This window comes from Pteropus vampyrus, unplaced genomic scaffold (assembly GCF_000151845.1).
Source record: "Pteropus vampyrus isolate Shadow unplaced genomic scaffold, Pvam_2.0 Scaffold6, whole genome shotgun sequence".
Lineage (NCBI taxonomy): Eukaryota > Metazoa > Chordata > Mammalia > Chiroptera > Pteropodidae > Pteropus > Pteropus vampyrus.
In genome coordinates, this window is record NW_011888787.1 from 14,767,372 (window position 1) to 14,782,128 (window position 14,757).

The 14,757-nt window shown below is 37.2% G+C and overlaps 1 protein-coding gene across 2 annotated transcripts in view; it reads left to right on the forward strand.

The window, feature by feature from the left end:
- PLPPR5 (phospholipid phosphatase related 5) overlaps positions 1-14,757 on the forward strand; it is a 97,501-nt gene that overhangs the window by 67,716 nt on the left and 15,028 nt on the right. The window contains exons 4-5 of one of the 2 annotated variants that reach the window (XM_011368522.1): positions 3,206-3,382; positions 9,539-9,673. In XM_011368522.1, the coding sequence (XP_011366824.1) occupies positions 3,206-3,382; positions 9,539-9,673 (312 nt within the window). The remainder of the gene's footprint in view (positions 1-3,205; positions 3,383-9,538; positions 9,674-14,757) is intronic. The other variant, XM_011368530.1, reaches the window with a different exon arrangement.

Here is a 14,757-nt window from a genome sequence, read left to right on the forward strand (position 1 = left end):
TTACTTTACTAATGACTTGAAATAACAATTGATATATTTTTAATCAACTTATTTGCTTATACAGTAATACAGGATCTAAATGATAAGCAGTTGAGCTATAGAATAAATTAGATTATGGAAGGACTGAGTTATTCTTAAGTATAGTGGTCACAATTTGAAGACATTTTATTCAGCCCAATCAGTTGGCACTTCTTACTTAGCATATGTGAAGGTACCAAAAATGTAGGTAGGTATCCATTGTTTTGTTTTGTTTTGTTTTTAGCTGACTTTTCCCTCTTTGTAATTAAGTTTGTTTTTTTTTTTGTCTTAAGTCTAACAAAATTAAAGTAATTTCACAATTTCAGATAGCAATATAAAAACAAACTTTGGCACTGCATTGAACTTTAAATTCCTTCTTTAAAGTAATATCTATTTAGTAAGATCTGCTCTATTTTATTTTTTATAGCTATATTCACAAGTTCTGATTTTATCAAGTATCCATACTCTCAATATAGGATATAAAAATGTAAACATTAAGAACACTTCTTCATTAGTGTTCCCTTTCAACCAGTTTTGATCTAAAATGTAAATTCATACTTCCAGTCAAGATTGTGTAGTAGGTAGATGTCGTGCTCGCCTCCTCTCAAGACCACATCGAAATTACAACTAAACTACAGAACAATAATCATTGGGAGTCACTTGAGGTTTGGCTGAACATAAATACTACAACTGGGGACACAGAGAAGAGGCCACATTGACTGGTAGGAGGGGCGGAGAGCAAAATGGGCTTGTCCCATAACCATATGTAGCAGTTGAGAATCAGGAAGGATATCTTGATCGTGGAGGCCCCTCAGAGGAACAAGGGGTACCAGCCCCACACTGGGCCCCGCTCCCAGGGTTCCAGGTCCAGAGAGAAGTCCCCATAACTTCTGGCTGTGAAAACCAGCAGAGATTGTAGCTGAGTGAGATGGAAGGCTACTGGAATTCCAGGCTTTCCTCTTAAAGCACTCAAGCATAGACTTACTTGCTAACAGACTCAGTCTCTCCAAGCTCCAGCACTCAGGTAGCAGCTTGTGGGGTGCCAGGGACATATGGGGAGGAACTGAATTGTCTGGCTTTAGGGCGAGGGCTGGAGGGGCAGCTTTCTCCCAGACAGAAGTGATGGAAGAATCCATTGTTCCTTTGGTGAGTCCTCCCACTCCTGATTTGCAGATGTAGGCACCACCACATCTGAGTCTCCATCAATTTGGCTAATACGGTTGCCCAGGTGATTTTCTGAGGCCCCACCCCACCTAACTTGCAGGCCCACCCAAGCCACTTGCAGTGGCTTTTCCATACAAATAAGCTGTTTTAGCTCATGCTGTGGACTTTCCTGAAATCTCTCAAAGGTTCATAGAACCTAAGAAAGCAGCATCTGGCCTTGTGCCCCGTCTCTCTTGCTGGCCTTGGCTTTTGGCTTGGCCTCTCAAGGTACCACTAAGCCCAGGAAGCAGAGAGAGTCCCAAACAAGATGAACTCAAAGACAGCCACACCAAGACACATCATAATTAAAAGGCCAAAGGTTAAAGACCAAGAGAGTCTTAAAAGCAGCAAGAAAAAAAACAGTTAGTTACCCACAAGGGAACTCCCATAGGACTATCAGCTGATTTCGCAATAGAAACTTTTCTGACCAGAAGGGATTGGGAAGAAGTATTCACACTGATGAAAAGTCAGGACCTACAACCAAGATTACTCAGAAAAGCTATCATTTAGAATCAAATGACATATAAAGAGCTTCTCGGACAAGAAAAAGCTAAAGGAGTTCATCACCACTAAACTGGTAAGAAATGTTAGAGGGACAAGAAGGAGAAGGGGAAGGGGAAGAAGGAGAAGGAGGAGGAGGAAGATAAGAAGAATAAGAACAAGAAGAAAGAAGAATCAAAAATATGAATAATAAAATGGAAAGAACTACATAGCTATCAACAGTTACTTCAAATGAAAAAGGATTAAATGCTTTAATCAAAAGACAGGGTGGCTAAATGGATAAGAAAACAAGAACTTTACACATGCTGCCTACAAGAGACTCACTTCAGATCGAAAGACACACACAGCCTGCAAGTAAAGAGATGAAAAAAGATATTTCATGAAAATGAAAAAGAAAAAAAAAAATCTGGGGTAGCAGACAAAATAGACTTTAAAACAAAGGCTATAATAGGAGACAAAGAAGGACCCAGTTATCCTACTTCTGGGTATTTGTCCAAGGAAATCCAAAATACTACTTTGAAAGGACATGTGACTCCATATGTTCATTGCAGCATTTTTACAATAGCCAAGATATGGAGGCAACCTGGGTGTCTATCAATGGATGAAAAAATAAAGAGGTACATATGTACAATGGAATATCACTTAACTGTAAAAAATTTCAAAAAGAATAAGATCTTGCCATCTGCAACATGGATTGACCTAAAAGATATTTTGCTGAGTGGAGTAAGTCAGACAGAGAAAGATAATTGGCATATGATTTTACTTATCTGTGGAATCTAAAGTGTAAAATAAACAAACAAACAAAACAGAAGCAAAGTCATAGATATATAGAGAACATTTTTGATGGTTGCCAGATGGGAAGGGGCTTGGGGGAGGGGGAAAAAGGGGAAGAGGAAAAGAAGAAGTACTAGTTGGTAGTTACAAAATAGTCATGGGATATAAAGTATAGCATAAGGAATACAGTCAGTAATATTGTAATAACTCTGTATGGTATCAGATGGGTACTGGATCTTTTGGGGTGATTGCTTCCTGAGTTATGTAAATGTCTAATCACTATGTTGTACACCTGAAACTAATATAATATTGTATACTAACTATAACTGAAAAATAAAAAAAATTATTTAAAAAATTAAATAAATAAAATGAATGTGAACCAATTCTACTTGAAAAAAATAATATAAAATGTACATTAATATAAAAAAGAATAGGTATATTAAGTTTTAACAGAAGGTCACTTAGAATGTCTGTGCTCTGTGTTCCTAAATGATCAAAAGAATTAGCCAGTAATTAGTAAGAATTAGTAAATATCAGGTAAGTAAAATTAAATAATTACTACTCTTAAATTCTTTTAAGAAAATTTTGAAAAATTAATAGAGTTAATTATTGAACCATATAAGCATATATATGTGTACATACATACATACAGGGTGTACATCAAGGAAATGCCTTAATGAAAAATCATGTTTCTCATTTAATATTTCAGATGTACATTACCAACACAATCAAAGCCAAAGGAACAAGACTTGCTAAGCCTGTTCTGTGCTTGGGCTTAATGTGCTTGGCCTTTCTTACTGGACTCAACAGAGTAGCGGAATATCGAAATCATTGGTCAGATGTGATAGCAGGCTTTCTGGTTGGAATATCTATAGCAGTATTTTTGGTAAGTACAAATTTACTTAGGTATCACCGGGTTTTTAATTAACTTGTATAACCACCTGTAAGAAATTACACATGTGAATTACTGGGTTTGACTAAATGTGACATATCAAATGATGATATGTATATTCTAAGGCATTCATTTGTCCCTCTTACTTCATCTGTTCTGCATAAAGTTAGGTATGGGGATGAAAAAGTATAAATTCTACATTTAAAGTTGAACAAAATATTTTCATGTAAAATGAAACAAGGCTACAAGCACTCATTTCTCTGTGGATAGCTTTTATGACTGGGTTGCATGGATAGTCCTGAAATTCCCTCAGGGCAGTTTGCATCCTGGAGTACCTGGAGGATCCCAGAGTCCCCTGGTGTGAGCCACGAGTTACAGCCACAGCGCTCATTATCGGGTAAACCTCACTCGGGTAAACTTCACTCATGAGAGGGACCGGTCCCCTTCAGTGACTAATAGCATTTTAAATCAGTTCTTCTAGAATCTCCTATGGTAAAGTGGTGACTATGCCCTCTTCCCTGCTCTATGCCTTGTGCTACTTTCCTTCCTGTGTTCCCAGGACTATACCGCCTCCAGTTAGATTTTGCTGAGAAGTGAAGAGCATAGGTAGTGAATTCTAATGAAGTAAGCATGCTATCTCTACACCGATTTTAAAATCTCCTTAGAATAACTATATACATTTTGGTTGTTGGAAACTGTATTTTAGCATGGCTTAAGAATGAATATACAACATTTGGCCAAGATGAAAAAATGTGTAGACTATAAATGAAAACATTTTTGCATTGACGTATTATGACACACTTTAGTTCCCGTTTGATTACATTTAAATTGCTCCTCATAGTAAACTTCTCTTCTTCTTCCTCCTTTTACTAGTTAATACCCAGTAAATGAAAACTTACATGTACCTTTCTGGCCACTAAAAATTTGAGTGCAGTTTCTGCACCAGGCATTTTAAATCAGTTCTTCTTCTAGAATCTCCTATGGTAAAGCGGTGACTATGCCCTCTTCCCTGCTCTATGCCTTGTGCTACTTTCCTTCCTCATGTTATTCCTACTGTGTCCCAAGGTTTCTGGAAGACTTAGGCTCAACTCCCTCCCTGTCCCAGAAATATGCTGCAGCCTCATGTAAACTGTGGCCCAGGCCTGGGTCACCTTTTCCTTATTTTTACTCACCACAGTTGAAACAGATTAACATTTAATGAAACAAAACAAAAGCATCTTACATAAATTCTAAGGAAATAATCCTAGGCAAGTAAGAAGAATACTAAAAGTCAAAATTTCAGAGCAGTAGTGGCAGACGTAAATGCTTTCAACTCCACGGGTCCAGAGCATCTTCTCTGATGTCTCATCAGGCTTTCTGCTAATTTTTTGTGGCTACTGCCATCTTCCCTTTGCTTCCAGTGAACCTCTTGACACCTATGAGGCCAAATCTAGAATGCTTGTCAGTCACTTCCCTGCCTGAGAGCCTCATGGTGAATGATGACTTGGATTGCCTTTCAGCTCAAGACCCTCCTACTGCACATATTCAGAACATTCCATAATGATCGTTCAAACATTCCCCTCAGTCTAAGAAAATGACCTTATGAAAAGGTCATGGGAAAGTAATGCTTTAACTCTGTAATAACTAAATGAGCATTTAAGCATCCATTCACAACCATTATCATAAGTATGTCTACAGGTGTCAGGCGCTGTGCCAAAACTAGAGATGCAAGATGGCTCAGATCAACATGACCTGTCTCTGGTGGGAGTTATAGTCTGTTTTGGGGGTCAGACAATAATACAGTAGCCAGATTATTCCTCCAGACATTCCCCCCTTTCTTCCTTCATAAAATAAACATTTACAGAGCCCCTACTGTAATCCAGGCACAAGCTTGCTGCTTGGAATAAATACATGAAAAAGATACATTCTACGTATTTAAACAGATCGCAGTCTGGTGGGACAAGTAAAGGGTGTTCCTGGACCCAGTTCCAATGCGTGTGTGGTGGGGGAAGCTTCTTCACACCAACAAGGAATTCTCAGACACCAGCACGGTGACAACAGCAGGGTGTCTGAGAATTCAGCTCAATTCTGATAGTGTCTCACATCGGATTCCCATAAGACTCAGTCCCACAACACTGTCCCCACTCACACTTCCGACACCAGTCGCAAGTCCATTTATTACCTGTGCTTCTGACCAACCAGCCATAGATTGGAGGTTCCACTCACCGCTTCCTTGGACATCAGACTTCAGTCGCAAGTCTGGGTTACCTGTACTTCTGACTGACTGACTACAAGTCAGAGGTCCCTACGACCCCCTCCCTTAGGTTCAATTAATTTGCTAGAATGGCTTGCAGAACTCAGGAAAACCTGTTTACTCACTAGATGACCAGTTTATTGGAAAGGGAACTCAGGAAGAGCTACGAGGAGGAGGAGGGGTGTTCGGGAGTGGAATGGTTTGGAGCCTGATGGAACACTGGAGATGACAGAGGCAAAGGAGAGGGAGCAGTCTCTGAGGAGTCCCAGGTTTCCCATTCAGGCAACTAAGTAGAGCATTTATTTTGAGCAGTGACTATAGCTCTGGCTTGCAACATCCTGAGGTGTTTCCAATTATCTTGTGGTGTGTGCAGAACTCTAAAATGATTCCAAAATAAAATGAAGACAGCCTACTGAGAGCCTCTGTGTTTCAGTGAAAGGCACCCACAGCCCACAGCCACCTAGACCCAGTGTCTGGTGTTTGCCTTTGACTCATTCTCCTGGTTTATCTCCCATACCCTGTGACTCATCTAATCCCAGTTCACTTGCATTACAAAAACATTTCTTCCATAACTTATTTCTTTGCCATTCTGACTATAACCTCCCGATTTTAGATCAATGCATCTTCTCTCTATTATGTCTATAGATTCTTAGCTGCCTCCTCAGTTCAGGCTCTCCTCCAAATACCTCCTATTCTTCTTCTATACACATTATAACAATTCGCTGCTAATAACAAAACAAAACAAAACACCCAAAACCTCTTTCCTGCTGCATTAAATACAGACACTTCCAGTGAACTTCTGAGATCCTCAGTAATCTGGCTGCCCTCTTCCTAGCCAAGTCTGTTTTTCCCTCTTTACAGTGGAATCCATGGACTTCGGATCCAGTCAGTGATCCTTCTCTCTCACAAACAGACTGTCCAGCCTACACATTTGCCTCAGTGGGAAAGCCTGTTCCTCTGTATATGTCAGAGAGCAAAACAGAGGTTCTGGGAGTCAGACAAACCTAGTTGTGAATTCTGCTTTTGCCACACGTTGGATGTGTGACCTTGAACAAATTACTTAGCCCTTCATTATGCCTGAAGCAGTGAGGCCTTCCCTGAACTGTATTTAAAATGGCTATTCCTTCCTGAGGACATTTCTCATTCCCTATTCACTTTCCTTCATAGCACATTTCAACTTTTAATGTACCACGTATAAAATTTTTGTTGAAAATTTTTTTTGCTATGAAACCCATTAGAATGTAAGCTGCTCATGCAGAAGGCATTTCTTTGTTTTCTTCACTGTGGATTCCCAGTATCCAGTACAGGGTCCAATATGTAGGAGGTTCTCAGGAAATATAGATGAACAGATGGATGAATGAATGAATGAATGAATGCATGAATGAAGAACTGTTTTATTCACTTCCCAGAGCTCCTTTCAGGGTTAAATGAAATCACACATGTAATAAGTGCTGTCGAGTGGTACAGAGAAGGCTCTGGACATCATGGTCCTCACCTTTGATGACTGTATTCAGATCCTTTATGCACTTGACATTTTTCTTAGATGAGTCCCAACTTTCCCAGGAAGTGTCCCTGATTTCATGGTTCTCATTTTTCCTCACTGCACTCAAACTCCATCCTATTAAATCTAACAAGGACTTATATTCTGTACTGAGTATATCACTCTTGTCCTATGTGCATTTTCATTAAAGTTAGAGAACAGAATCTCCATGCTTAGGAAAATACAAAACAAATACTAGTTGAACAATAGTTGTAGATTAATTAATATTGTTTTAAGAACTTCCAAAAAAGATGCATATTACTGTGTTAGGTGGAATAGTTCAAGTTCGCTGAGCCACAGCAAAAGCTTATCATGTTATCATATGTAATAATAACAATAACAAAAAGAGTTATTGAAGCACTCTTTACTAAATTAACTCAACCAATATTCACAATAGCAGATTGAGATATAGTTATTATTTTCATTTTGTAGATTAAAGAAACAGGTCTAGTTATATTAAGCAGCTTGCCCAGGCTCACACAGTTAGTAAATAAGAGAACCTAGGATTAAAGCCCAGGTTTTTTGATTCCAAACCCGAGCACTTGACCCCATACAACAGAGATTTTTATTTGCCACAAGGGAAGAGGGAAAATGATCATAGATGGATGAGATTAATTTATTATTACTATTGGAAAAAGTAAAAGAAAATATATGTTGTGGTGACAGTGTCATTTTTGTAGGAGAGGGTAGAATTATACACGTGGAAGTTTTAATGTAAAAGTAGAATGTTTCAGAGTAAAGTTACTTTAAATTATATAGGAACATTAGAAAATTTAGAAACGTTGCCCTGGATGCAGGCTCATTCATTAAACTCTTCACTCTCTGTGGCACTGAGAATACAATGGTGAGCGAAAAAAGAAAGACAGCGTCCGCTTTTATGGAGCTTACAATCTTGGAAGAGACTCACATCAACCAAAATATTATGCTAACGGATGTATAATTTCATACAGAAATAAGTGCTTCGATGAAAAGATTCACAGGTTGATGTGAGCAAAGCACAAACAAAGCCGTAATAAGCTGACCTTGCTCCAAGGCAATCACGGTCAGTCCTCCGTAGGGTCATCATTCAATAGCAGTTTTGTCAGTGTCCACTGCCAACCCCTTACCATCCCTGACTTTAAAGATCTTGATGGTGATGATAAAGCTGAAGTATAAATTATCAAGATTTGATCTATGCTTCTGATCTGTAATTCTTCAAGGAAGTGGAAGGATAGTCAATATATACCAATTTGCAAGGAAATATTTTTTCTAAGATAAGGTTTCGTAGTACATATTATCATTTTGTAGATTTGTAAATTTTATTTAAAAACTAAAGAGTAATCGAGATCTAATTGGCCTTTGAAAGTGTTCAGCAATGAGCCCTACTAAAGAAAAGGCTTTCCAGTACAGCATTTGTGAAAATAGACAATGTAAATGTGTAATTACATATTAAGCATTTTTTTAAATGAATGTTAGGTTTTAACCGCAAATGAGTTCTGTATTTTGATTTGATAATAGAATATAAAACCCAGAAGAAGGCTCAAAAATATCTTACCTACTAGTTAAGCAGATAGTAGCAAGTAATTTTCCTCTGTTGTTTAATTCACTATTTCTTGAAGCATGATCCACCTGCATCGGAAGCTTCTGGAATCCATTTTTAAAGTGCCAACTCCTAGGCCCCATCCTTCATCTATGAAATTATAATCTTTACTGAATGGTTTAGGAATGTGCATTTTTAATAGTGCCAGAGCTTTATTTTTATGCACTCTTGTGTATGAGAACCTCTGGTTAGTTCAAATTCTGTCACCTCTGGGATATAATCAATTGAAACAAAGCTCAGTTCCCTTTTTGTCAAAGGTCTTCTATTTCAGCATTAGCCCCAGTAAGCTATTGTTGAAATGCCAAGTATATATGAGATACAATAAGAGACAATACACTAGGTTAATTGAAAGGATGCTACTAGAGAGAGCCAATTGTAGAGATTCGTTATGAATGTAATGATCTTGAAGCAATGAGAAATAATTAGCACTGAAATTAAGTTGTAGGTTTGCCACATTAGGGAAAGGTTAGCTTACTATGAACTTTTATAAGGTTATGATGTTATTTTGGGATTGATTTGAGCATTCACTACAACCTAATTTAATGAAAATTATGGAATAATAAATTGTCATTATTAACTGAACTACATATTAATTGATGAATTTTCTTGAACACATTTGCACTGACGTAACTATTTCGAAACTATACAAGATAAATCTGGATATAAAGTTATATATATTTAATATTTAAGTAATTTTAATACTTTATTGCTATGATTAGATGTATTAAGCTACTCAAGAGTCATAGTCATAGAGTGCATGGCTTTGTTTTAAACCATAATTTTTTTCTGAAATTTTAGGTCGTGTGTGTGGTAAATAATTTCAAAGGAAGACAACCAGAAAACGAGCATATACGCACGGATAATCTGACACAGATGCCAATGATCAGCATTCCTCGAGCAGAAAGTCCTTTGGAAAAGGTAACATCTGTACAGGTGATGCATAATTTAAATTCTAAAATGTGTTTATTACCTAGAGCAAAGGAATAATTATTCCTAAGAGTATTTGCACAGTCATTTTCAATTTATCGAAACAAACTCAGAGTCTAATGTGGTATTTAGCATGGATTTACTCACTGAAGACATTGTGTTAGAAAAAGGTAAATCACACTTAAAATATTTCTTTGAATCCCTCATGCTAAAGCTGTGTACCTGTATATGGAGTATGTTCTGTACTTTGTCATAGCTTCTAGAACATTGTGCAATGGTCTCATGCATAGGCAAAATAGTAAGATAGTTTTGCTTGAGAATATGTGCATTTTTTAAATGAAATATGTTCCATTTCTTCTATGCTCCATTTACAGTTGATCCTTGAACAAGACGGGTCCACTTATATGTGGATTTTTTCAATAAATACTGTAAATGTAATTTCTCTTCCTTATGATTTTCTTAATAACATTTTCTTTTTTCTAGCTTACTTTAGTGTAAGAACACAGTATGTAATACATATAAAATACAATATGTATGCTAATCAACTGTTTATGTTATCGATAATTGTTATGGTCAACAGTAGGCTATTAGTAGTTAAGGTTTTGGGGAATCTAAACTTATATGTGACTGCATGGGAGTCAGAACCTCTAACCTCCACATTGTTCAAGGGTCAACTGTATATGAAACTCCTTAGTATAACACTTGGCACATAACGAGGGTTCAATAAATATTTGTTGTATCTCAATGTATGAAGGTCCGGCAGCTGGAAAACACCAGTCATACTCTAATCAAGGAGGCGCCCAGGGTCAGGTGGGGGCTGATTGGAGCCAGACCAATGGTGGGTCAAGGCTTCCTTGGGCATGGCAATGAACACAGAAGCCAGGTATCTAACAAAAACTTTTCTTGAGACTTAATGTTTTTAAAATGATGATGACACAGTTATGCACATTTGTAACTGGTTAAATAATTGCTTAGAGGGTTACTAAAGGCTTCTCCTCAGCCCTGTCTATATCCATGTTTTGATCAATATCTTAGATGAAGAGTTCAATTACATGCTAATCAGGTGTTTAGATGGTGTGAATCTGTGAGGGATAATTAACATATTGGATGAAAGAATAAAAATTCTTAAGAGATTACAATAAGATTACAATGAACAGTTAACTAGAAATAAAGAAAACGCTTTGTATGTGTATTTTTAAAAAGTTCGTGTAGGGTAGGGTCCATCTAGATGAACTGCATGAACGAAAATGGCTCAGAGGGTGTAGTAGGCAACCACCTAGCATGTGTGAACAGCATGATACAGCTGCTGAGAGTTAATATGATCTTAAGCCCTGCTTTGGGAAAACGATATCCAGAGTGAGAGAGATGAGCATTTGCTCTGCTCAGACCAACTTGAAAACTGTGTACTGCCCTTGGCAACATAGTTGTAAGGTAAACATTGACAAAAAAGAATAGTCGGCACTCAATGAACATTTGTTAAAGGAGCGAATAAATGTGTCCAGGATGATGACTGGACTCAGCATTATGGATTATGAGAGACTGCGGAAGGACAGAAAATGGTTAGTCTAGAGAAAAAGAAAACTCATGGAAGAAGCAATAACTTTTCACAAATATCTGAAGAACTATTGTATGTCAGAGGGATGTGATTTGTTCTGCAGGGCCTCAGAGATCACAATTAGGGTGAAAGAAAAGAATGTGTAAGAAGATAAATAATGTCTGGAAAGAAGTAAAAACTTTCTGAAAATGGAATGGCTGCCTTAAGAGCAATGAAATTTACTTTTACTATAGAGATTCAAGTATTGCTAAATAATCACTTATTCATGATACTGTGGAGGTCATTCAAGCACTCAGGTGAAGATAGAGGTACTAGATGATGATAACGATGATGATGATGATGATGATGGTGATGATGATGATGATGATAACTACTATTTAATGACCATTCAGTTTGTGTCAAGCACTACATTGATTGCTTATGTAAATTCTACAAAAATACTTCTATGCTCTACCAGTATGATTTTACTTTTTAACTACAGTTTTTAAAGCTGGGTATCATTATAGTGGCAAAAACTGCTAATAGTTCATCAGTATCCTTCTCCCCTTCTCCCTTTTAGCAAATGAATTCCCCAAGTCAATATTAGCTACTCCCATGACTCTCCAGCTGTAGTCTATATTTCTCAGCTTCCATTGCAGTTAGATGTGACCATACAACTAAGTTAAGACCAATGCAATTAAGCAGCGGGGTAAGTGCAACCTCTGGTTTATCTCTTTGAAGGCTCTTGTCCTAAGTATTCTCTACTCCTTTTCACCAAATGCAAAGGTAATGACTGGAGTAATCCGTAATTTTTAAAGGTACCAATCCACCTGACAGCCTGAGTTCCTGGATAAGCTCATGGAGCATTGCACACACACACCCTAGGTGGCTCTGAGAACAACAACAAAAAAACTCCATCAATTTTCTACAGTGGCTTAGCTGATGGCTGGTAATGATAAATTTCCCCACTATACAGCTAAGAAAACTGAACTCTCAAGTGGTTAAGCATTTTGCAAAAGTCCATATCATTCATAAGCAGCAAAGAAAATTTATATGATGTAACATTTCAAGATACATACTGATGTGATAAAATGTTTTTTAAAAAAGTGAATAATATGCACAAAATTAGATCTTGCTTAACTTAAAACAGTAGAATTTAGAAAGAGATCGTAAACATTATTTTGAAGAAAATGGTCAGGTAGCTATTAGAGTCTTCATTTTATATACCTCTGAAATTATCATTAATTAGTCTCCTCCATTTTAACGTATTTATTTGCATAAGAGTTCTTTAGTAGCCTCCTAGCATTGCCAAATATTTACATTCCATTCTATCATTCTATATATTAAATGTTTAAAAATTCCCGTTGATTTTCTGTTAATTCATTTTTATTTACAGTGAATTTTAAAATATTAGATGGTGAAAGCAAAAAATATTCTATTAGAATCTATAGATTGCAAGAGATCAGTGTTCATTAACTTCTTTCTTTCATTAATTTTTTTTATGACAAATTCATGTGCTTCGTTTTCACTCTGGTAGTTAGGAAATGAAGGCGATTTGACCCCGATTTGATTTGATTCTCCCCTTTGCCCACTGGAGTGCCTTGGCACACACGCTGACGAACCCCGACTTTGCTCTCGGCTCTTTTTATTCCTGTTTCCAGGCAGAACACTGTCCGCACCACACACAGTGCGTGGTGGGCTCCCTGCACTCACACAGACCACAGGACCATCACGCGTCCAGACGCTGGCAACGCAACTCAGGCTTCCCTTTGGAGCTCTGCTGCTGGGAGGACGTGCGTTAGTGTGAAGACCATCACTTAAAGAAAGCCCACAATAGCTTTCTCTTCTTTTTGCAATAAGAAATATTTGGAGTAAATATATTGCTTTTCATTGTAGTTCGCAATGAAAAACGAATGAAAAATTCTTCCCAGAAGCTTGATCTTCATGATTGATAGTTGATGGATGACATTGGATCCTAGAGCTGACCCTCTGAGTAGAGAAAGGGAGCTCCATGTTTCAGTTTGGTCTTGGGGCATAGACAGTACTTTTAGCATCATTATGCCAAGCTGTCATTTTCTGGTTGTCAGTTTGGTGTGGAGAAAGCAAAGGGTTTCTTTTAGAAGTTATATATTTACATAGTTTTGTTTGTTCAAAGTACATGTTTGATAAAACTATAAGGTACAGAGTATTGCAGCATGCAGGCATTCTTTATTTTTATGTTAGCAATTTATCCCTTAATTGTAGGGACTTTGTCATATAGTTAATTACCATAGTTTATGAGGAAGAGTCATGACTTTTCTGAAAGAGTAAGTCTGAGCAATCATTATATTTGGTTTTATGAAAAGAATCATCCATGGAAACTAGCCCATCATATTTCAATGTCCACTAAATATTTGTTACTTCATTACAGCTGTTTGTAATATCAAATCTTGAAAGGCCTAACTGTATATCAGTAGTGAATTAGTAAATCAATCATGCTACATTCCTACAGTGGGATCTAGTACATTATAGTGTGGTGTTTCTGCTCACAGGTTCGGGAGGTAGACTGGCTGAGGATTTTGGATAATTTGATCTTGGGCAGATAACAAGTGCTCTGTGACTCAGTTTTCTCATTTATAGAATGATAGTTATGAGAGTTCAGCAAGATAATAGGAAAGCACTTAGAATAATGACATTTATCAAACCCTTAATCATTGCCAATCATAATTATTATTACTATTCAACAGTTAAAATGGATGAGGTAAATCAAGATGTAGAAAGTTTTCCAATGCTTGTTGTAAAGTGTTTCTCTTTTTCTTTCTATAAAGAGGCTATATTCACAAATAATTATGTAACTAAAATAATTATAATGTTATAAAATTATTCAGTTTTCTTCAGCTGCTCTCCTAGGAAGTCCTGGTTATACTTCCTCATATTGACTTCTGATATGTTCAGATTGATCAAAGTCCCTTAGGAAAAAATCCCCCATAGTAGTTTAAATCCCTGTGCCCCTTCTTTATAACTCACAAAATCTTTTTGAAAGTGTTTGGTTTATTTTTCTCTGTCAAATTGTGCATAGAGACCTTGATTGGAGTTCCCAAGCCTTCATGCCCTTGTACTCACAGTCCAGTGTCCCTTGGCAGACCTGCAGTCATCCCCATTTCATGCTGTGTGCAGGTACCTCTAATTTATAGGATCCACAAAGTTCCCACCCACCTGAGGTCCTAGGGAGCCAACTTTTACCATAGGTCATGTCAAGTCTTCTTTTCAGACTCATCATTTTCTGGCTCCTGCCCATAAGGGCCCATGTATCCCAAACAAAAGCGTCATTGGTGCTGGCTTCAGGATGTCTCCCAAAACACAAAGACACTTTTAATTACTCTCAGGAGTTTAAGAAACAAAAGACTAACTCTTCTTCTAGGAAGTGAAAATGGAAACATTTACATTCATTACCTTTAGTCTCCTATATTAGCAAGAGTAAAGTCAGGGTTACTATCGTAATAGCTGTGTCACTAAGAGGGAAAAGTAGAGTAAAATTTTAGCCATTTCTACTAGATAGAGTATAAATATATCCAGT